Source organism: Ranitomeya imitator, chromosome 7 (genome assembly GCF_032444005.1).
Source record: "Ranitomeya imitator isolate aRanImi1 chromosome 7, aRanImi1.pri, whole genome shotgun sequence".
Taxonomy (NCBI): Eukaryota; Metazoa; Chordata; class Amphibia; order Anura; family Dendrobatidae; genus Ranitomeya; species Ranitomeya imitator.
In genome coordinates this window covers 49,821,978-49,846,900 of record NC_091288.1, presented here as the reverse complement: position 1 = coordinate 49,846,900, position 24,923 = coordinate 49,821,978, and the positions used below count along the sequence as shown (strand labels likewise).

The following is a 24,923-nucleotide window of genomic DNA, read 5'->3' as shown; positions in this document are numbered from 1 at the left end:
TTTTTTTCTTCTTTTTGCATTCAAGAAGAAAATCTAACAAGACCAGATGGATGTTTGCAAAACTTCTCCTAGCATTATAGAGGCTGCCATCTGAGTGATCCCCACCTCCCCTATTCAGTTCAACATGGAAGGTCAATCCTGCCGCAGGATTAAAAGAAAACCTGACAAAATGTCTTTCCAAGGGAACCCCGCCCCCAAGAACTGTCATCTATATATATATATAATTGTCTAAGGGGTACTTCCGTCTGTCTGCAACTTCTGTAACAGAAATCCCGCATCGCTGATTGGTCTCGCCAGCTGCCTGTCATGGCTGCCTCGACCAATCAGCAATGGGCACAGTCCGATTAGTCCCTCCCTACTCCCCCGCAGTCAGCGCCCGGCACTCGCTCCATACTCCCGTTAACGCTGCTTTTAACCCTGTGTCCCCAACTTTTTACTGTTGATACTGCCTATGCAGCAACAATAGTAAAAAGATGTAATGTTAAAAATAATAAACAAAAAACCTGCTACTCTCACCATCCGCAGTCCGCCGAGCCGTGCGCACCGGCCGCCAGCTTCCGTTCCGAGATGCATTGCAAAATTACCTAGAAGACTTAGCGGTCTCGCGAGACCGCTAAGTCATCTGGGTAATTTTGCAATGCATCCTGGGAACGGAAGATGGCGGCAGCCACGCACGCATCGCTGGATCCCAGCGGGTGAGTATATAACTTTTTTATTTTAATTATTTTTTTTTTTTAACAACGATATGATGCTCACACTGCTATATACTACGTGAGCAGTGTTATATACCGCGTGGCTGCTATATACTACGTGGCCAGTGTTAGATACTATGTGGGCTGTGTTATGTACTGCGTGGGCTGTGCTATATATTACGTGGCCAGTGTTATATACTGCGTGGGCTGTGTTATATACTACGTCGCCTGTTATATACCGCGTGGCTATATACTACGTGGCCAGTGTTAGATAGTATGTGGGCTGTTATATATTGCGTGGCCTGTATTAACGCATCGGGTATTTTACAATATGTATGTGTGAATATAGTAGCCACATAGTATATAGCACAGGCCACATAGTATTTGTCTGCTATATGCTATGTGGCCTGTGCTATATACTATGTGGCTGCTATATACATACTTATTATAGAATACCCGATGCGTTCGAATCGGGCCACCATCTAGTGTGAACATAACCATAGATTCCATTTACATGTTCTTTCCATGAAAACATGGCTGTGCTAACAAAGGCCAAAGCAGTGTACTAAAAGAAGAAAAGACCATACCTGCAGTTTCTCAAAGACTCCTAATGAAAGTCTTCATTGGTGTTTTTTCCAGTGGTTTTGTGGCGGCTGCCCCGTTGGTGTCATTTTTTTGAAACTTACTAAACTTTAAAATAGCAAGTATTTTACACCCAGAGAATGATCGTGCTACTTCTTCTAACCACTTCCGAAGCCTGAAATGTTTTTTTTCAGGCAGGTTTCAGGTGGAATTCATCTGAAATAGAGGTTGTGTATGAGAAGCCTCTACTGCGTCTGTAGCATGGCAGACAACCATAACATCCACTAAGAAAATGAGAAAGAAAAGGCTGAACTTTGGGAAAGAGTCAGGTGGGCGTATAACTCAAGACGAGGGTGGCAACACAATGCATGGACTGGCCGTCGGCTCTCCCAACCGGAGCGTGACAGCATGGACATCTATGCAACGGCCACACCCAGATCAGTAGAGTGGCAAGCCAGTCTGTACATTTCGTTGAGAGTCTAGCCCGAATCATACGACCGTCTGACTCTTCCCTTAAAGGGGTTGTTCACTTCCATCCAGCCGCCATCGTCGGACCAGTGCAGATGTTTGGTCTCAGCCCAACATGTAAAGGAACAATTATTTTATGTGCAATTTACAAATGTAATAAAGGAGACAAAATGAGCAGAAGCAGATTACTTTTTAATTCTTTCATAAGATTTATTCAATCATGGTACAGATCTCAAGAAAATGAGAGTACAGAGCCTTCTTGTCTGCTCCTTTCTTCCGGGTAATACAGCAGCTCTTCCATATACTTTAAGGTTCACATGGGCTAAAAAGATCATTTTCATTTGACTTTTTTTAAAGTTTCTTCCATCATTGGGACATAATTTGATGGCTGCTGACGACGGTAGCCAGAACCAAAATGTGCATCGCCCCTTCAATGAATATGTGATAACGAGGTAATTGAACTCTGGTTAATTCTTAAATTACATTCTCTTCTGGGTAAAAACCGCAAGAGATTAGTTATTTAAAAAAAAATATTCATTTAAATTTCAGAAAGGATGTTAATGAGATACAGATCCTCTTCTATACACTTTGCTTCATCAATTCATAAAAAAAATATATATTTTGTTAAAATTATATTTTCACCAAAATGAACAGTTTTTATTAAAACAAAGCCAGACAGTTTACTTGCCAGTAAATCAGCATATTTTCCCCCCCCCTCTATTGGGGATACTTTCCTTTTCCAATAATGAATCATTTACCAGTAATCAATGATGAAGGTTGTGCGGCACCAGACTCCCAACAATCTGATATTATTGATCGGCATCATATGACCTTTAAAGCGACTGTCAGTACAGAATGAATGTTTAATCATTTACATACACCTTCCCCCCACCTGCTACCCTTCCCAGCCTAAAATTACCAGCCACCCTAGATGTGGGGGGGTGCATCACTTTTTTTTTTTATAAATTGGTGAACCAGGAAAGGTGTGAGCAAGTGTGTATTTACATAAAACAAAAAAAAAAAAATACTTTAATTACTTTTATTACATAAAATGAGAATAATGGGGATAGGGGGAAAATATGTGTAAGTGGGTTAAGAGCTGGCAGACGCGGATTCTTTACAGTAAGAGCAGTGAGACTATGGAACTCTCTGCCGAATGATGTTGCAATGAGTGATTCATTACTAATATTTAAGATTGGACTGGATGCCTTTCTTGAAAAGTATAATGTTACAGGGTATATATATATTAGATTCCTTGATAGGGTGTTGATCCAGGGAACTAGTCTGATTGCTGTATGTGGAGTCGGGAAGGAATTTTTTCCCCCAATGTGGAGCTTACTATTTGCCTTCCTCTGGATCAACATGTTAGGGCATGTTAGGTTAGGCTATGGGATGAACTAGATGGACTTAAAGTCGTCCTTCAACCTTAATAACCATGTTACTTTGCTTGTAATGGGGTTTGATGTCAGGTTATGTTTTTTGAAACTTTACAACCGACATCAACCCCAAACCCCATTACCATCCTTGCTACCGCATATGGGAAAATCAGGAAGAGCAAAGGCAAAGTGCCAGAATTAGCACATCTAATGTGATGAACCACTTCTAAGGCAGCTCCGGGCTGGTAATTTTAGGCTGTGAAGGGCTCAATAACAAGGGACCTTCCCAGCCGTATGATATCAGCTCTCCGCTGTCTGCTTTACCTTTGCTGGTTATCAAAAATCTGGAACACCATGTAATTTTTCTTGATTTACTAGATGGCCTGTGCAAAATTTTCACACATTGATTGTCGGCATATACATACATACATACATACATACACACACACGTTTGGACACACCTTCTCATTTAAAGATTTTTCTTTATTTTCATGACTATGAAAATTGTACATTCACACTGAAGGCATCAAAACTCTGAATTAACACATGTGGAATTATATACTTAACAAAAAAGTGTGAAACAACTGAAATTATGTCTTATATTCTAGGTTCTTCAAAGTAGCCGCCTTTTGCTTTCATGACTGCTTTGCACACTCTTGGCATTCTCTTGATGAGCTTCAAGAGGTAGTCACCAGGAATGGTTTTCACTTCACAGGTGTGCCCTGTCAGGTTTAAGAAGTGGGATTTCTTGCCTTATAAATGGGGTTGTGACCATCAGTTGTGTGGTGCAGAAGTCTGGTGGATACACAGCTGATAGTCCTACTGAATAGAATTTGTATTATGGCAAGAAAAAAGCAGCTAAGTAAAGAAAAACGAGTGGCCATCATTACTTTAAGAAATGAAGGTCAGTCAGTCCGAAAAATTGGGAAAACTTTGAAAGTGTCCCCAAGTGCAGTGGCAAAAACCATGAAGCGCTACAAAGAACCTGGCTCACATGATGACCGGCCCAGGAAAGGAAGACCAAGAGTTACCTCTGCTTCTGAGGATAAGTTTATCCGAGTCAACAACCTCAGAAATCACAGGTTAACAGCAGCTCAGATTAGAGACCAGGTCAATGCCACACAGAGTTCTAGCAGCAGACACATCTCTACAACAACTGTTGGGGCTCCTTCTCACTTGCGAGAAATACATCCGAGTCTCGCAGGTAAAAATCCTGCGCTGGCACTCCAGATCGGAACGTGCAGCCGCACAGGAATACATGGAGCTGCACGCTCCACTCTGGAGTGCCGGCGCCAGAGCAGGGTTTTTACCTGCAAGGCTCGGACATATTTCTCGCATGTGAGAAGGAGCCCTTAAGAGGAGACTTTGTGCAGCAGGCCTTCATAGTAAGACTACTTTCACACTAGCGTTGGGGCGACGCACGACGCAATGCGTCGTGTCGACGTACCGACGCATGCTGTGAAAGCGCAGCGCAACGGGGGCAGCGGATGCAGTTTTACAACGCATCCGCTGCCCCATTGTGAGCTCCGGGGAAAAGGGGGCGGAGTTCTGGCCGCGCATGCGGACACAACGCACTAAAAAACGTTACATGCAACTTTTTTTGGTGCCGACGGTCCGCCACAACACGACGCAACCGTCACACGACTTGTGGCAATGCATCGCAAATACAAGCCTATGGAGAAAAAACGCATCCTGCAGACAACTTTGCAGGATGCGTTTTTTTTCTGCAAAACGACGCATTGCGACATGCTTCGTACGCCGCTAGTGTGAAAGTAGCCTAAAATAGCTGCTGGGAAACCACTGCTAAGGACAGGCAACAAGCAGAAGAGACTTGTTTGGGCTAAAGAACACAAGGAATGGACATTAGACCAGTGGAAATCTGTGCTTTGGTCTGATGAGTCCAAATTTGAGATTTTTGGTTCCAACCACCGTGTCTTTGTGCGACGCAGAAAAGGTGAACGGATGGACTCTACATGCCTGGTGCCCACCGTGAAGCATGGAGGAGGAGGTGTGATGGTGTGGGGGTGCTTTGCTGGTGACACTGTTGGGGATTTATTCAAAATTGAAGGCATACTGAACCAGCATGGCTACCACAGCATCTTGCAGCGGCATGCTATTCCATCCGGTTTGCGTGTAGTTGGACCATCATTTATTTTTCAACAGGACAATGACCCCAAACACACCTCCAGGCTGTGTAAGGGCTATTTGACCAAGGAGAGTGATGGGTTGCTATGAAAATCTCGCCATACAGATGTCATACGGATGCTTACGTGCGAGAAGATTGCATCCTCGCACTGCACACGGATGACATACAGATCACTGTTCAAGGAACATTTCTGCGATTCTCGTCCGTGTAAAACTGACTGATTTTTTATACGTTGTCTGTGACTCCAGCTTAAAGGAGATCCCCCAACACTAAACATAATGGTATTTTACTTACTGATCAGAAGGGGTCTGATTGTCAGGACCTTGCAAAAGAACAAAGGCAGCAGCAGTTTTTTTCCCCTCCACAGCAGCACTGCCATCTATCTGCAGTGTAGGAAAGTGCAACACAGCCCTATCTATATGAACGGAGCAGCTCCCTGTACAGCAGAGCCACTTTGACAGTAAAAATGATGAAGAATTGACCTCATAACTGAGCATTTTTACACCATTGAATAATAATTGGGAATATCCCTTTAAAATATTAAAAAAAATATCTGCAGATTATTTTTCTTCTTTTTCCCTACAGTTGGATTTTTTTTTCTTCAATTTTTCCAAGGTTGTTTCCACCAATCTCTCCCATCGGGAAACAATGTACAGTCTGAGTTATGTCAATGCGAGGTCACCAATAAGCTGCAACCTTAGAAGGAAGATAGACTTTTCAATGACTGTCCAATAATACGGAAAATCTGATGGTTCAGAACCTGTCCGGTCCCTTTTAGGCTGCATTCATTTATATCTTCAGTTTTAAAGTTGAAGTCTTAAACAGGTAAAGTTTTACTTTTATTCTACTTCTACATATGTAGCAAATATTTTATATGTACCTGCCTGAAATCAGCTGTTAAAGGAGTTCGGCAAACTGGAAAGCCCCCAAGGCAAACGTTGGGATTTGTTTCAGCTTTGTGGTAGTATGCTTTGGGGTAGTGTGGTGCCATCTGCAGGTCATTTTTTCTTACTGCAGGTTTATGAAAATTATTGTTTAAAGTGTATTTTGTGATCACATCGTGGATGTGTGGTTTGTTTGGCTATTTTCTTGCTGAAGTGTGTGGGTGCAGTATGAACGGAGATACAAAAGAATCACCGAAAAAGTGTGTTTTGAAATATTATAGAAGGAGTAGGTTAATACATGTACAGCAAAGTACCCACCACACACAGCATAAATTATATATCTCACGGATATCTTTATCTATCCACCTCTGCACATCTGTTATGTCTACGCCTATTCTGCATTGTGTTCGGGTATGTGTCACACTTTATGTAATCTGTGCGGATATGTCTACATGTGGGTCAAACTGACACACTGTCTGCGTGGACCCCCCCCCCTTAAAAAAAAGAAAAGTAAAAATAAACCACAAATACACAGATTATATATAAGTTACCAACCATACTTCACACCTTTTTCATGTATCCATTAAAATTAAAAGTATTAGGCCACGTTCAGTATTTTACATCAGTATTTGTAAACCAAAATAAGAAGAGGAACAATAAGGGTATGTGCACACGTCAGGATTTCTTGCAGAAATTTCCTGACAAAAAAACGGACATTTCTGCCAGAAATCCACATGCTTTTTTTTTTTGCGTGTTTGTGCGTTTTTTTACGGTTTTCCCCAATGCATTAAATAGCGGGAAAAACGCGAAAAATCCTCAAAATTAATGAACATGCTGCTTTTTTTTTACCGCGATGTATTTTTTCGCGGAAAAAAAACGCATCATGTGCACAAAAAGTTGCAGAATGCATTCTAAATGATAGGATGCATATGTATGCGTTTTTATAGTGAAAAAAACGTGAAAAACACCTGAACGTGTGCACATACCCTCAGAGGAAAAGTCTAATAGAAACATGTCACCACTTCTGCAATTTTAACCCGCTCCTGGTTTCGGCTTACAAATACTGATGCAAAATACTGACCAAATACGGATTTTGTGCAAGGAAACTGTACTTGATCTTTTCTTTATTAAATTTTTCATCTGGAAAACACGGATGTACAAAACTCACACGCAGATGGATCCTTTTTCTGTGGATGAAAAACAGATTTTCTTCATGCGCTGCGTTACACACATGCGTAAGTCGTGATTAATAAAAACACAGCACAAGCCGCAAATTGTTAAAACTTTTTTTTATTCATTGCATATACCAACAGCATGAACACAAGAAAAAACCCAGTTGAATATGCACTGGAATGCGAGATAAAAAGGATTTAAAAAAATGATCTTAAAACCTTTTCGGTCCGTGAACAAAACGCACAAGTGTTTCCTAAACCAGTACTTATTAGCTGTCTCCTGTCAGGTTTCAGTCAGTCAAGGTGAGGGTCATGTCATAGTTTAGTCTCTGTTCTGTAGAAAGAGCACAATACAATTATAAAACAGTTATCTGCATAAAAGTCATTCACAATCATCAACCAACGACGGCATAACCTCTCCATCTGCCGGGCGACGAGATAGAGGAGGCGAATAACGGTCTGCGATATTCATTCTTACTACTTTAGAACTTATTTAGCCAAATAATGTAAAATCTGCCCATTAAAGGCGTTGTCCGATCTTAGAATGACTGCAGACTTAAAAGCCTATGTGACTGCAGACTTGTGAATCCTCGCAGTACGCAGTGTGCCTACTGTCAAGATTCTCCGATTCTGCCGGCATCAAGAGTGTGACCACAAGTCTGTGATTTGCATACATGCAGTCACATGCAGACTAGACCTGCACTGCCTCGCTCAATGCCAGTGTATTGAACAAGGCCAGACGTCTAGTTGGAATGTGACCGGAATCACGCAAATATCATACTTGCAGTTACAGGACCGCCTGCTCCTGGAGAATCCTCGCAGTGCCCGAGCTGCGAGGATTCACAAATCTTCAGTCACTCTAAAGCCGGACAACCACTTTTAAAAAAGAGGACTGTGCTGCGCCCCTTTTCTGCCTGGAATTGTAGGACTACATTGATAACTTGGTGAAGCCAACACCCTTGTCACCAAAAAAGAACAAAAGAGGAACATCACCGCATTTTGTAGGGAGAGCTTAGTTTACTTTAAGGGGAGTATATTGTCAGAAAAGTGTTTCATCTTAAAAATAAAAATATCAATCAGTATTAAAAGAAATAAAAAGAGAAAACTTGCAATTTTCACACTGGCAATGGGATTATCTTAGACTTATACTTTTCAGCACTCATTACCCTCACAGACAGGATTACAATGACAGGCAATGCCTCCATACACAGCTGATAACACAGGATCACAATAAGTGATGTCACAGCCCCCCCCTTCCCTTCACCAATAACCTTTGCACACGCTCATTAGATGCTTCAATACAAAAGACAGGGTCTGAGTCAATAAATTGCTGTTAATGTTCATGTGCAATTTCCAGAAAAAATATAAATATAAAAGTCTAAAATACCCCTAGTGTCCAGTGTGAAAACTGCATAAATTTTAAAGCAATGTATGCTGCCACATTTATTTTTTATAAATCTTGCATAGTCCAGATTTTCAGAATCAGGGGGATCTATTGTCTATGAAACTAGCAGTCAAATTAGAGAAGTGTGCATTTAATATTTTTCTTGCAGGGCTTGCCAAGTACATGAAAAGGCTGGACACGGTTAATAAGTGTGACTCATAGTTCTGTAAACCCATTACATATGCAGTAAGAAATCGCCGACATCTTATCAGTTCTTACAGAACGGCCACATTGATGCATTAACAGGACGTTCTGATCCTCATCCGGCCAATGACTTAATGGAAGGAAGCAGCCAGTGGTGCAACATCGGCACCAGAGACACTGACTTCTGCCATCTGTAGGCGACCCTGCACCAAGCACAGGGCGCACATTGCCTAATGGCTGCGCAATGTCAGAACCCCACGGCCAGGAGTGGGTGGGAAACAGGCTAATCGCAGCACAGCTAACGTGGTTTTCTATGGAAACGGGTTTATACAGAGAATAAAAGTTGTCGTATACATTTTATGCAACCGGCAATGAATGTATCCGGGTGTCATCGGTAGGTCTTCTTTAAAAGGGGCACTCCCATCATAAAGATCCCATCAGAATATGTGGTAGGCGTAATAAGATTAGCAAATACCTCCATTTAGTAATGTAGTGTAGTTCTTCTGATTAGATATGTCACTTATCCCATGTGCAGGGCATTGCAGTGGCTTAGGTATTCATTGTTACAAGCACTCAGTGACCATTAGTGGTCACAACCATGGATACCTAATGCCCTGCACATGGGGTAAGAGATCTAGTATAGTTCTTCCGATTCACTGTCTCTCTTACCCCATGTGCAGGGCATTAGGTATCCATGGTTGTGACCACTAACTGTCACTATGAGTGCTTGTAACAATGGATACCTAAGCACCTGTAATGCCATGCACATGGGGTAAGAGATACAGCGAATCAGAAGAACTATTTTTCTAATTGGAGGTATTTGTTACTACTACATATTGGGATAGGATCTTGGAGATGCGAATACCCCCCCCCCCTTTTTTTTTTAGGGTAAAACCCATGTCCTCTCTACTTAATAAATATTTATAAACCATGTCAAGTAACATTCTTTCTTACATCTATAGATTGTGCTGGTCCTCTGTTATTCCTCCAAGAAATGTGTGGAGAAACTGACAACTAGGTGTGACCACTGAGGGCGTGTCGTGACACTGTCCAATAAATGCTGTTTGTGTCAGACACGCCCCTTTATGAGTGGAGCCGCAAAAAATACCAGAAGACAATGCAGAGCTCGGAGGTGAGAGGACCCAGAAGTGTTATCTGATGGGGGACACAAGCATGGAATAACACAGGCGGTCAGGGGTGTCGACAGGTCCACTTCAACACTAAAATAACCCCATCGTTTTTAGATTGGTTCCTACTACATTCAGCTTTCCCCAACGAGGTAACAGGTGCCCAGTGATCAGCCCCACCCTATGGCCCAGAGTGGATGACACTCAGCTTTCCAGAGACCCTGAATGTCAAAGAAATGTGCAATGCCAATCTCAGCGCAGCGCCCCGCCTACAGTGCCGTGGCCAATCTCAGCGCAGCGCCCCACCTACAGTGCCGTGGCCAATCTCAGCGCAGCGCCCCACCTACAGTGCCGAGGCCAATCTCAGCGCAGCGCCCCACCTACAGTGCCGTGGCCAATCTCAGCGCAGCGCCCCACCTACAGTGCCGAGGCCAATCTCAGCGCAGCGCCCCACCTACAGTGCCGTGGCCAATCTCAGCGCAGCGCCCCACCTACAGTGCCGTGGCCAATCTCAGCGCAGCGCCCCACCTACAGTGCCGTGGCCAATCTCAGCGCAGCGCCCCACCTACAGTGCCGTGGCCAATCTCAGCGCAGCGCCCCACCTACAGTGCCGTGGCCAATCTCAGCGCAGCGCCCCACCTACAGTGTCGTGGCCAATCTCAGCGCAGCGCCCCACCTACAGTGCCGAGGCCAATCTCAGCACAGCGCCCCACCTACAGTGCCGTGGCCAATCTCAGCGCAGCGCCCCACCTACAGTGCCGAGGCAAATCTCAGCGCAGCGCCCCACCTACAGTGCCGTGGCCAATCTCAGCACAGCGCCCCACCTACAGTGCCGTGGCCAATCTCAGCGCAGCGCCCCACCTACAGTGCCGAGGCCAATCTCAGCGCAGCGCCCCACCTACAGTGCCGAGGCCAATCTCAGCGCAGCGCCCCACCTACAGTGCCGAGGCCAATCTCAGCACAGCGCCCCACCTACAGTGCCGTGGCCAATCTCAGCGCAGCGCCCCACCTACAGTGCCGAGGCAAATCTCAGCGCAGCGCCCCACCTACAGTGCCGTGGCCAATCTCAGCACAGCGCCCCACCTACAGTGCCGTGGCCAATCTCAGCGCAGCGCCCCACCTACAGTGCCGAGGCCAATCTCAGCGCAGCGCCCCACCTACAGTGCCGAGGCCAATCTCAGCGCAGCGCCCCACCTACAGTGCCGTGGCCAATCTCAGCGCTGCACCCCACCTACAGTGCCGTGGCCAATCTCAGCGCAGCGCCCCACCTACAGTGCCGTGGCCAATCTCAGCGCAGCGCCCCACCTACAGTGCCGAGGCCAATCTCAGCGCAGCGCCCCACCTACAGTGCCGAGGCCAATCTCAGCGCAGTGCCCCACCTACAGTGCCGTGGCCAATCTCAGCGCAGCGCCCCACCTACAGTGCCGTGGCCAATCTCAGGCACTGCAGCTCAGATCCTATTGAAATGATAGGTCACCAATGTACAAGGCCTGGGCTACCCCCCCCCTTAAATGTTTTCCTGGGGCCCTGATGGGCAAAGAAAGCAAACTTGTAAAATAAAGACGATTCATCAAATTATGGATCGTTAGGATCCTAATTATGTGATGCAGAAGGTGGTGGCCGCAGTTTAGATCGGGGAAACTCTGCGATTGTTTCCCTACAAGACAAAGGAAGGTCAGTCTCTGAGTAAATGGCATACGGTGTTGTGTTATTAATCGGATCACGTCATTTGTACAGAGAACGATGGAATCGCTTCCTGCTTGTTGATGGCTCGCCCCCACAGTGTGAATCACTGAAGCCTGGCGGACTGAACGAGCTGCACCCGGGCGAGCACCATCCGAGAAGCCGCGGCTATGCTAGTGCCGGCCAGTAAGCCATCCTCCCGCTGCTCCCCGTGTATCTGGAGGAGCTGCCAGAAGGTCGCGCTACTGATGCACACTCATCACGTATCCTACTCTACGGGGATGTGCACAAGATTAAGAAAAGGAGCAAGAATGCAGCGTTACAGCTAATAAGAGGGGGTACGGAGAGATCTTGCCTCTCGCGAACAAATGCGTAGCAAAAAAAAAAAATCCAGCCAGTCAAATACAATAAGTAGTAAATCCATTCATCACTGGTACCATGACCAGTACGGATAATGAACACTACTACTAACTTTGGAGCCATCATGGCTGATCTATACAGGCTCCAAAATGACAATGTCCGCGGCCTCACGAAACACAAGACTGCAGGACTACAGCTCATGTGCAGAGCAGTCAGGCTAATCTGTAACTCCACCCCCACCAATGATTGGCAGTTTCCTGTGTAAGTAAGCTGCCAGTCAGCTACAGATCATATACAGTGCCTTGCGAAAGTATTCGGCTCCCTGGAAATTTTCAACCTTTTCCCACATACAGTATCGTGCTTCAAACAAAGATACCAAATGTACATTTTTGGTGAAGAATCAGCAACAAGTGGAACAATTGTGAAGTTGAACGAAATTTATTGGCTATTTTACATTTTTGTGGAAATTCAAAAACTGAAAAGTGGGGCGTGCAATATTATTCGGCCTCTTTACCTTAATACTTTGTTACGCCACCTTTTGCTGCGATTACAGCTGCAGTCGCTTGGGGTATGCCTCTATCAGTTTTGTACATTGAGAGATATAAATTCTTGCCCATTCTTCCTTGGCAAACAGCTCGAACTCAGTGAGGTTGGATGGAGATCGTTTGTGAACAGCAGTTTTCAGCTCTTTCCACAGATTCTCGATTGGATTGAGGTCTGGACTTTGACTTGGCCATTCTAACACTTGGATACGTTTATTTGTGAACCATTTCATTGTAGATTTTGCTTAATGTCTGGGACCATTGTCTTGTTGGAAGACAAATCTCCGTCCCAGTCTCAGGTCTTTTGCAGACCAACAGGTTTTCTTCAAGAATGGTCCTGTATTTGGCTCCATCCATCTTCCCTGTCTCTGCCGAAGAAAAGCAGGCCCAGACCATGATGCTGCCACCACCATATTTGACAGTGGGGATGGTGTGTTCAGGGTGATGAGCTGTGTTGCTTTTACGCCAAACATATTGTTTGGCATTGTTGCCAAAAAAGTTTGATTTTGGTTTCATCTGACCAGAGCACCTTCTTCCACATGTTTGGTGTGTCTCCCAGGTGGCTTGTTGCAAACTTTAAAGGATACTTTTTATGGATATCTTTGATACGACTGACTGATTGTTGTCCTATGGATAGACTGTCCCACCTCAGCTGTAGATCTCGGCAGTTCATCCAAAGTGATCATAGGCCTCTTGGCTGCATCTCTGATCAGTCTTCTCCTTGTTTAAGATGAACATTTAGAGGGACGGCCGGGTCTTGGTAGATTTGCAGTGGTATGATACTCCTTCCATTTCAATATGATCGCTTGCACAGTGCTCCTTGGGATGTTTAAAGTTTTGGAAATCATTTTGTATTCAAATCCAGCTTTAATCTTCTCCACAACAGTATCACGGACCTGCCTGTTGTGTTCCTTGGTCTTCATGATGCTCTCTGTACTTCAAACAGAACCCTGAGACCTTCACAGAGCAGGTGCATTTATACGGAGACTTGATTACACACAGGTGGATTATAAGCATATAATATTAGCATTTAGGACAACATTGGATCATTCAGAGATCCACAATGAACTTCTGGTGTGAGTTTGCTGCACTGAAAGTAAAGGGGCCGAATAATATTGCATGCCGCACATTTCAGTTTTTGAATTCCCCCCCCCCCCCCCCCAAAAAAAAAAAAAGTAAAATATCTAATAAATTTCGTTCAACTTCACAATTGTGTTCCACTTGTTTTTGATTCTTCACCAAAAATTTACATTTGGTATCGTTATGTTTGAAGCATGAAAAGTTCCAGGGGGCCAAGTACTTTCACAAGGCACTAACTATAGATCGTGCCGCTACAGATCATATCGCTATAGATCGTGCCACTACAGATCATATAACTACAGATCGTGCCGCTACAGATCATATCGCTACAGATCGTGCCGCTACAGATCATATCGCTATAGATCGTGCCGCTACAGATCATATAACTACAGATCGTGCCGCTACAGATCATATAACTACAGATTGTGCCGCTACAGATCATATCGCTACAGATCATATTGCTGTAGATCAGGGGTCCCCAACCCATAGCTCGCGAGCCACATGTGGCTCGCCGACGATCACAGAAAAAAAAAGTCCCTAGGGAGCCGCCCCGCTGCCTGTAATACCCACCCAGGGCGGGCGTCAGCTACAGATCATATAACTACAGATCATATCGCTATAGATCGTGCCACTACAGATCATATAGTTATAGATAGCGATGCCACAGATCATAACTACAGATCGTGCACCTACAGATTATAATCGCTACAGATCATATTCCTATTGATCGTGCCGCTACAGATCATATAACTACAGATCATATTGCTATAGATCATATAACTACAGATCGTTACGCTACAGATCATATAACTACAGATCATATCGCTATAGATCGCGATGCCACAGATCATAACTACAGATCGTGCCGCTACAGATCATATAACTACAGATCATATCGCTATAGATCGTGCCGCTACAGCTCATATAACTACAGATCGTGCCGCTACAGATCATATAGCTACAGATTATATCACTATAGATCGTGCCGCTACAGATCATATAACTACAGATCATAACTACAGATCGTGCACCTACAGATTATACCGCTACAGATCATATAGCTACAGATCGTGCCGCTACAGATCGTGCACCTACAGATTATAATCGCTACAGATCATATTGCTATAGATCATGCCGCTACAGATCATATAACTACAGATCGTGCCGCTACAGCTCATATAACTACAGATTATATCGCTATAGATCGTGCCGCTACAGATCATATAACTACAGATCATAACTACAGATCGTGCACCTACAGATTATACCGCTACAGATCATATAACTACAGATCATATTGCTATAGATCATGCCGCTACAGATCATATAACTACAGATCGTGCTGCTACAGCTCATATAACTACAGATTATATCGCTATAGATCGTGCCGCTACAGATCATATAACTACAGATCATAACTACAGATCGTGCACCTACAGATTATAATCGCTACAGATCATATTGCTATAGATCATGCCGCTACAGATCATATAACTACAGATCGTGCCGCTACAGCTCATATAACTACAGATTATATCGCTATAGATCGTGCCGCTACAGATCATATAACTACAGATCATAACTACAGATCGTGCACCTACAGATTATAATCGCTACAGATCATATTGCTATAGATCATGCCGCTACAGATCATATAACTACAGATCGTGCCGCTACAGCTCATATAACTACAGATTATATCGCTATAGATCGTGCCGCTACAGATCATATAACTACAGATCATAACTACAGATCGTGCACCTACAGATTATACCGCTACAGATCATATAGCTACAGATCGTGCCGCTACAGAACATATAACTACAGATCATATTGCTATAGATCATGTTGCTACAGAAGAAGCCAACATTCTGCATGGGGTATTCCAGAAAGTAACAACCTGTAACATCCGACGCTGATGAATGCAGGCGGGGGCCTCCCACATGATTATTCTACTAATTAGGATACAACGGGGATAATCAGGACGTGGCCGAACACTTTCATCATGTAATCAAACGCTTCCTGACAAACTGCTGGCTGGTAATTGCTAAGTGCCCAGGAGAAAATGACAGCAATGTAAAATAATTCCGCCAAGATGGAAGCAGGAGAACTAAATGCGGAGTGAATGCCAGGGCGACGCAGGAGCTCCAGACTCTAATAACAAGATACCTTCAAATAAGGCTGAAGTAAAGAGGATTTCCCTCCCCTAACTGCATTACTCCATCCACAGGCTCATTCCGTGCTTTGCACATTTTATTCAGCATTTAATGCTAGTTCTATAGGTTTCTGCAGTGATATTTGCCTTCCTTTTATATAAACCGCTGCTCTCAGGAGGCGACTATGGTCATTTCCATACAGTAGATATTTCTACAGTGCTCCTAGATTACAGTAAAGTGTATACAGCACTGCTGCGGACAAGTGTCATTCCCACAAGAGAAATGGTAAGGCCATTACTTCCCTCTTCCTACTGATTTTATATTAGTCGGGGACCCCATATCAAAGGTAATTTGTCAGCAAGTTTTGCTACCCCATTTGAGATTGGCATTATGTAGAGGCAGGGACCCTGATTCCAGTGATGTATCATTACTGGGCTGCTTGCCGCACATTTGATAAAATCCCCATTTTATCTGCTGTAGATCTAGCAGTTCTCTGAATGCCGAGCTCTGTATAACCCCGCCCACACCACGGATTGACTGCCTCTGTGTACACTGTGCATAGGCAAAAAGCTGCCAATCAGTGGTGGGGGCGTGGTTATATAGAGCTAATGAACATGTAGGACTACATGGCAGCAGGTTTACTAGTCCTGTAGTGATAATCTCCTGCTGATAAAATAGTGTTTTTATAAAAAAAATAAGGCAAACAGCCCAGTAAGTGACATCCCTGGAATCACAATATGCTGCTCTCAGATAAAGTAGCAAGAATCTGGTAACAGATCCCTTAAGACAAGAGGCGGCAAATAGTAGATGTGCTTTCTCTGACCTTTTTTTTTTTTAATCTACTATTTACATTAAGATTTCAATCACAAGAGCGACTTGTTTGTCCACGTGCAAAACTCATGGCAAAAACAAAGCAAGTGATTGGTGTAATTTATATGCATTTTTTTTAATGCAACGTAGTGCAGGAGAAAAAAAAAAAAAAAAGACTTGTTCACTAAACTATTGGAGAGTTAAAAAAAAAGTAAAATAAAACTTGTGATACGTACTCCATCAGTATGGCAGAAGATTTTTTATGGATACATTGCCATTATAACCACATAAACCTGTATTTAGGCTTTCAAAATTTTTTGGGAAATTGTAGACGTATAAAATGGATGCCAAGGGTGAAAAAAAGTCAAGTTTTTTTTCTGGATGAAAAAAAAAAAACCAACAGTTTTTGATACTCATCTAAAACTGGCCTGAGACCTAAGGGGGGAGCAGCATCATTGGGGCGACTTGGAGGATGGACGTCAACCAATCAGGACAATTACAGTGGGGTACGGAAAGTATTCAGAATTTTTTCACTCTGTTTCATTGCAGCCATTTGGTAAATTCAAAAAAAAAAATCATTTTTTCTCATTAATGTGCACTCTGCACCCCATGTTGACAAAAAAAAAAAAACAAATTTTTGCAAATTTAATAAAAAATAAAAACTGAAATATCACATGGTCATAAGCATTCAGACCCTTTGCTCAGACACTAAGCCACATGCTGTCCATTTCCTTGTGATCCTCCTTGAGATGGTTCTACTCCTTCATTGGAGTCAGCTGTGTTTAATTAAACTGATAGAACTTGATTTGGAAAGGCGCACACCTGTCTATATAAGACATCACAGCTCACAGTACATGTCAGATCAAATGAGAATCATGAGGTCAAAGGAACTGGCCAAGGAGCTCAGAGACAGAATTGTGGCAAGGCACAGATATGGCCAAGGTTACAACAGAATTTCTGCAGTACTCAAGGTTCCTAAGAGCACAATGGCCTCCATAATCCTTAAATGGAAGAAGTTTGGGATCACAAGAAGTCTTCCTAGACCTGGCCGTCCAGCCAAACTGAGCAATCGTGGGAGAAGAGCCTTGGTGAGAGGTAAAGAAGAACCCCAAGATCACTGTGGCTGAGCTCCAGAGTAAGGAGATGGGAGAAAGTTCCACAAAGTCAACTATCACTGCAGCCCTCCACCAGTCGGGCCTTAATGGCAGAGTGGCCCAATGGAAGCCGCTCCTCAGTGCAAGACATATGAAAGCCCGCATAGAGTTTACTAAAAAACACATGAAGGACTCCCAGACTATGAGAAATAGGATTCTCTGGTCTGATGAGATGAAGATAGACGTTTTTGGTGATAATTCTAAGCGGTATGTGAGGAGAAAACCAGGCACTGCTCATCACCTGCCCAATACAATCCTAACAGTGAAACATGGTGGTGGCAGCATCATGCTATGTGGGTGTTTTTCAGCTGCAGGGACAGGATGACTGGTTGTCATTGAAGGAAACATGAATGTGGCCAAGTACAGAGATATCCTGGATGAGAACCTCTTCCAGAGTGCTCTGGACCTCAGACTTGGCCAAAGGTTCACCTTCTAACAAGACAATGACCCTAAGCACAAAGCTAAAATAACAAAGGAGTGGCTTCAAAACAACTCTGTGACCATTCTTGACTGGCCCAGCCAGAGCCCTGACCTAAACCCAATTGAGCATCTCTGGAGAGACCTGAAAATGGCTGTCCACCAACGTTCACCATCCAACCTGACAGAACTGGAGAGGATCTGCAAGGAAGAATGGCAGAGGATCCCCAAATCCAGGTGTGAACAACTTGTTGCATCATTCCCAAGACTCATGGCTGTACTAGCTCAAAAGGTGCTTCTACTCAATACTGAGCAAAGGGTCTGAATACTTATGACCATGTGATATTTCAGTTTTTGTTTTTAACAAATTTGCAAAAATTTCTACTTTTTTTTTTCCAGTCAAGATGGGGTGTAGAGTGTACATTAATAGGAAAAAATGAACTTTTTTTGGATGTAGTAAATGGCTGCAATGAAAAAGAGTGAAAAATTTAAAGGGGTCTGAATATTTTCCGTACCCACTATATGCCTTATCCAACTCATAAGAAAAATCAGAATTTCTATTAATGTTTTGCGTCTCCCCGTACAAATGTATCCTACCGGGCATTACTGACAGCATGGTGGTATGATACACGGCAGTGATCAGTATCTCTATAGCCACGGGTCTTTGCATCTTCTCTTCCTCACCGCACCACATATGTATCCTAGTGGTCATCCAACAATCACATCGCCGACCATAAAACATTTTTTATGTACCCACAGACTTTATAAAATGAACCTTGCCTGGAAATCAGTGACTATGGGGCGACAGTAAGACTGCAGAAAGAACGTCTGGTACTTACCCGAAATTTAGAGATTCAGTATGTCCTTTGTCTCTTGTTGGACTCATCTTTTGGAGAATCGGCTTGCATCACCTTCAGCTTTACGCCGTTCACCATTTTGCCGTGTAGAGCGGCTATGGCATCGTTTGCGCTGTACACCTCCGAGTATCGAGCGTACCCAACGTTCTTCCCCGGAACAATGTAAACTTCTATCAGATTCCCAAAACGACTACAAAATAAAAAGAAGAAAAGGTGAAATATTTCAGTAGTAGCAGCACACACGGTCCCAGAGGAGAACGGCCAATGTCCGCATGTACATCATATCTGACCTAATGTGTCCTGAAAGCACAGACATTAAATTGCAGGAATTCAGAAATCACAATCTGGTAGACAAGCGCCACCAACAAGCAAGCAGACATGGTGTGTAACGAGGGAATGCGTCAGTAAGAGGTACTACTGATATCAGCAAGCCCTACCAGAACACGTCGTCCATCACTTCCAGGCTCAGGGGGTGAGGGTTGAACACAATGAACAGTCTCTCCTTGCACGGTGCGTCGACGTGCGCCTTCTTTTTGAATGCGGGAAGGGTAGCGTCTGTCTGAAGCTGGGAGGCAGCAGGGGAAGCATATGGTCGATCATAGGCCTGCAGACGAAAAACATTCACCGTGAAAATCCCACTGAGGACCGCAAACAAGCAACCATGTCAGACAAGGAGGGGAAAGAAAACGGAAAATGTGCTCCCAACAATGTAACCCTGTAGAGAAAGCCCGGCCCTGTATCTGCACTATACTGCAGCGCCAAAACATGCAAACTTGAAAACACAAAATTTGAACTGCATTACTGCACTGAAAATATGAAAAATGAGAGCTTTTAGCGCATAAAAATGGCCAATTTTATGTGTACCTCGTAGCCACGATAAGGCATCTCTCTTATACGAGGCCCTACGCTTGACCTACCTCTCTGAGAATAAACGTCTCCATCTGAATGGGTACATGTGAAACCTCTCCTTGGACTCAAATTCTCTCTTTCTGTGGAGGGGTATTGGACCTACTATAATTAAAACACCTGAAGCTAGGAGGCGGGGAGTGCACGATCAGAAGGCTAGAGAATACATTTCAAAAAACCTGATCTGCACATCCAAACATAGACACAGTGCTAAAAGCTCTCATTTTTCATATTTTCAGTGCAGTAATGCAGTTCAAATTTTGTGTTTTCAAGTTTGCATGTTTTGGCGCTGCAGTGTGCTGCCCTATTTACTTAAATATATACGAGTTGGCGACTCTGGGTTCAGCACCTGTTCACACTGTGTCTATGTTTGGATGTGCAGATCAGGTTTTTTGAAATGTATTCTCTAGCCTTCTGATCGTGCACTCCCCGCCTCCTAGCTTCAGGTGTTTTAATTATAATAGGTCCAATACCCCTCCACAGTGAGAGAGAATTTGAGTCCAAGGAGAGGTTTCACATGTACCCATTCAGATGGAGACGTTTATTCTCAGCGAGGTAAGGCAAGTTTAGGACCTGGTATAAGAGAGATGCCGTAAAGGGGCTACCAGGTACACATAAAATTGGCCATTTTTATGCGCTAAAAGCTCTCATTTTTCATATTTTCAGTGCAGTAATGCAGTTCAAATTTTGTGTTTTCAAGTTTGCATGTTTTGGCGCTGCAGTGTGCTGCCCTATTTACTTAAATATATACGAGTTGGCGACTCTGGGTTCAGCACCTGTTCACACTGTGTCTATGTTTGGATGTGCAGATCAGGTTTTTTGAAATGTATTCTCTAGCCTTCTGATCGTGCACTCCCCGCCTCCTAGCTTCAGGTGTTTTAATTATAATAGGTCCAATACCCCTCCACAGTGAGAGAGAATTTGAGTCCAAGGAGAGGTTTCACATGTACCCATTCAGATGGAGACGTTTATTCTCAGCGAGGTAAGGCAAGTTTAGGACCTGGTATAAGAGAGATGCCGTAAAGGGGCTACGAGGTACACATAAAATTGGCCATTTTTATGCGCTAAAAGCTCTCATTTTTCATATTTTCAGTGCAGTAATGCAGTTCAAATTTTGTGTTTTCAAGTTTGCATGTTTTGGCGCTGCAGTGTGCTGCCCTATTTACTTAAATATATACGAGTTGGCGACTCTGGGTTCAGCACCTGTTCACACTGTGTCTATGTTTGGATGTGCAGATCAGGTTTTTTGAACTGTATCTGCACTAGTTAGGATTATACTGTCTCCACCGATAAATCCAAAATTACACAAATTTAGGGCAACAGAAGGGTAAAAAAAAAATAAACATTTCCTAACAGTAATGATATTATATTACATGATGGAAGTCCCAGAATTGAAGGCTCTAGTAACAGTAGGTTACCGAGATTATTTATTTATTTATTTTTTTAAATAGATGAACTGGATTTTGGGTCCAGGACTGAGGAGTGACCAGAAGAGCCCTGGGTGGGAATGGTCGCTCCCATACACTCCAGTCCTGGCCTTGTAGTTCAGGCAGCTGAATTGGCTCAGGTGTGGATGAAGCAGTGGAGCTGGTGCGAGCTCTGATGGTGAACAGAGAAAATGTCTGACCTTTTTTATTAGGTCTTACAATTACTCAGTCTATGATAGGCTGGATGCCTCTGTACTATTAGCACTTTCTGCACTGGACACTTTAAAAGATTTGCATGTTACTACATTCAAATAATCTACTTGGCAGTAGTGTTATCAAGTGTGATAGTAATATCTAGTTTTTCTGAGCCTTATCTGCTAATATTCCTTCCCATTTCACCTACATACGCTGGGCCTGGGCGTTACACCTGTGAAGTCAGGCTTTTCACCTTGTCCATATGTGACTGATCTTATTTGTGTCTGTTATGATCTATCTGTATTTATACAATAAACTTATTGGATTGTATTCAGAATATTATACTCTCGTATTGGTTCATTTGTGTAGTCTAGCTACTTGAGAGTGTTCTGAGCTAAATGTAGCGCCCCTATGATAATATTAGAGGGGAATTGATATTATGGGACATGTTTTCTGCTTCGAAGATTGTTTTGCTTAGGAATTTTTGGTGCGGATTCTGCCTCTCCTGGCAGAAAACGCACCTGCGGTTCCACAGCGTTTTTTTTGTGCGGTTCCTCAGCGTTTTTGCTGCGGTTTTCTTGCGGTTTTTACCCCTGCAGTTTTCTATAATGGAATGGGTACAAAAACGCTGCAGAATCACAAAAAAGTAGTGACATGCTACTTCTTTTAACCCTTTAGTGACCGAGCCAAATTTTTGAAATCTGACCAGTGTCACTTTATGTGGTAATAACTCTGCAACGCTTCAACAAATCCCAGTGATTTTGAGATTGTTTTTTCGTGACACATTATACTTTATGATAGTGGTAAATTTAGTTCAACATTTTTTGTGTTTATTTATAAAAAATATTAAAAATTTGAGAAAAATGTTAAAAAATTAGCAATTTTCTAAATTTGAATGATTATCCCTTTAATCCAGATAGTCATACAACAGCAAACCATTAATAAATAACATTTCCCACATGTCTGCTTTACATCAGCACCATTTATAAAATGTTATTTTATTTTGTTAGCATTTTAGGAGGTTTAAAAATGTAGCAGCAATTTTTCATTTTTTCAAAGAAATTTACCACATTTATTTTTTTAGGGACTTATCCATGTTTGAAGTGACTTTAGGGGTCCCATATATTGGGAAACCCCCAAACGTGATACCATTTTAGAAACCGCACCCCTAAACATATTGAAAACTGCTGTCAGGTAGTTTATTAACCCTTCAGGTGCTTTACAGGAATTAATGCAAAGTGGTATGACAGAAATGAAAATGTGTATTTTTACCACCTAAATGTTGCTAACTTCTAAACAGATTACTATAGCCATCAGACTCTAAAGGTACCGTCACACTAAGCGACGCTGCAGCGATACCAACAACGATCCGGATCGCTGCAGCGTCGCTGTTTGGTCGCTGGAGAGCTGTCACACAGACAGCTCTCCAGCGACCAACGATCCCGAGGTCCCCGGTAACCAGGGTGAACATCGGGTAACTAAGCGCAGGGCCGCGCTTAGTAACCCGATGTTTACCCTGGTTACCATCGTAAAAAAAACAAACAGTACATACTTACATTCAGCTGTCTGTCCCTTGCCGTCTGTTTGCTGCACTGACTGCTGGCCGTAAAGTGAAAGCAGAGCACAGCCACAGCGGTGAGTCACCGCTGTGTGACTCATCGCTGTGCTGTGCTTTCACTTTCACTTTGCGGCCAGCAGTCAGTGCAGCAAACAGACGGCAAGGGACAGACAGCTGAATGTAAGTATGTACTGTTTGTTTTTTTACGATGGTAACCAGGGTAAACATCGGGTTACTAAGCGCGGCCCTGCGCTTAGTTACCCGATGTTTACCCCGGTTACCAGTGAAGACATCGCTGAATCGGTGTCACACACACCGATTCAGCGATGTCTGCGGGGAGTCCAGCGACGAAATAAAGTTCTGGACTTTCTTCCCCGACCAGCGACAGCACAGCAGGGGCCTGATCGCTGCTGCCTGTCACACTGGACGATATCGCTAGCGAGGACGCTGCAACGTCACGGATCGCTAGCGATATCGTCTAGTGTGACAGTACCTTAAGGCCGCTATTTGGTCATGAATTGCCATGGCAAACATCAGGACAACAAAATCATGATCTGAGGGCACCAATTGTGACAACGAAGAAGCCCCCACACTCTGTTAACCATTTATAATGATGTAGTCACTATTGACAGCAGCATCTAAGGGGTTAAACAGATTTAGAAGGTGCAAATACTGAACGTGGCTGATACAGCAAGTTGTCAGCTATAGTGTACAACCGACAGATGCTGGATTGTCATCTGTATGGGGAGGCTATTCTCTTATGTCTCAGGTCAGTTAAAAGACGTATTGGCGGTCATTAAGGGGTTAAACCGCAGAGTTTCCGCAGCGGATTTTCCGCAAAGTGTGCACAGCATTTTTTTTTTTCTCATTGATTTACATTGTACTGTAAATCAATTGCGGATCTGCAGCGTTTCTGCACCTCAAAAAACGCTGCGGATGCGCAGAGAATCCGCAACGTGTGCACATACCCTAAGGGTCACTTCCATCTTTCTGTCTGTCACGGATATTCATTGGTCGCAGCCTCTGTCTGTCATGGAAATCCAAGTCGCTGATTGATCGCTGCAAAACAGCCACGACCAATCAGCGACGGGCACAGTCCGGCGGCAACATGGCAGCTCCTTCCTCCCCGCAGTCAGTGCCCGCTCCATACTCCCCTCCAGTCAGCGCTCACACAGGGTTAATGGCAGCATTAACCGACCGCACTATGCCGCGGTGTAACGCACTCGGTTAACTCTGCTATTTACTCTGTGTGACCAACGTTTTACTATTGATGCTGCCTATGCATCATTTCGCGAGACCGCAATGCACTCTTCAGACGGGAGCGCACGAGGACTCAGCATCGGTAACCGCTTCGCTTGGATCCGGGGGCTCTGGAAGGTGAGTATATAACTATTTTTAATTTTAATTTTTTTTTTTTTTTTAACAGGGATATGATGCCCACATTGCTATATACTACGCGGGCTGGGCAACATGCTACGCGGGCTGGGCAACATGCTACGCGGGCTGGGCAACATGCTACGCGGCTCGGCAACATGCTACGCGGCTCGGCAACATGCTACGCGGCTCGGCAACATGCTACGCGGCTCGGCAACATGCTACGCGGCTGGGCAATATACTACCTCGCTGGGCAATATACTACATAGCTGGGCAATATACTACGCGGCTGGGCAATATACTACGCGGCTGGGCAATATATTACGCGGCTGGGCAATATACTACGCGGCTGGGCAATATACTACGCGG

The 24,923-nt window shown here is 43.9% G+C and overlaps 1 protein-coding gene across 1 annotated transcript in view; it reads right to left on the bottom strand.

Annotated features, from left to right (window-relative positions):
- Positions 1 to 7,422: 7,422 nt before the first annotated feature.
- RBM45 (RNA binding motif protein 45) overlaps positions 7,423 to 24,923 on the bottom strand; it is a 52,814-nt gene continuing 35,313 nt past the window's right edge. Inside the window, exons 8-10 of the mRNA XM_069733208.1 lie at positions 19,532 to 19,698; positions 19,077 to 19,284; positions 7,423 to 7,654 (exon numbers count right to left, since the gene is read on the bottom strand). Coding sequence (XP_069589309.1) covers positions 19,092 to 19,284; positions 19,532 to 19,698 — 360 coding nt within the window. The 3' untranslated portion in view covers positions 7,423 to 7,654; positions 19,077 to 19,091. The remainder of the gene's footprint in view (positions 7,655 to 19,076; positions 19,285 to 19,531; positions 19,699 to 24,923) is intronic.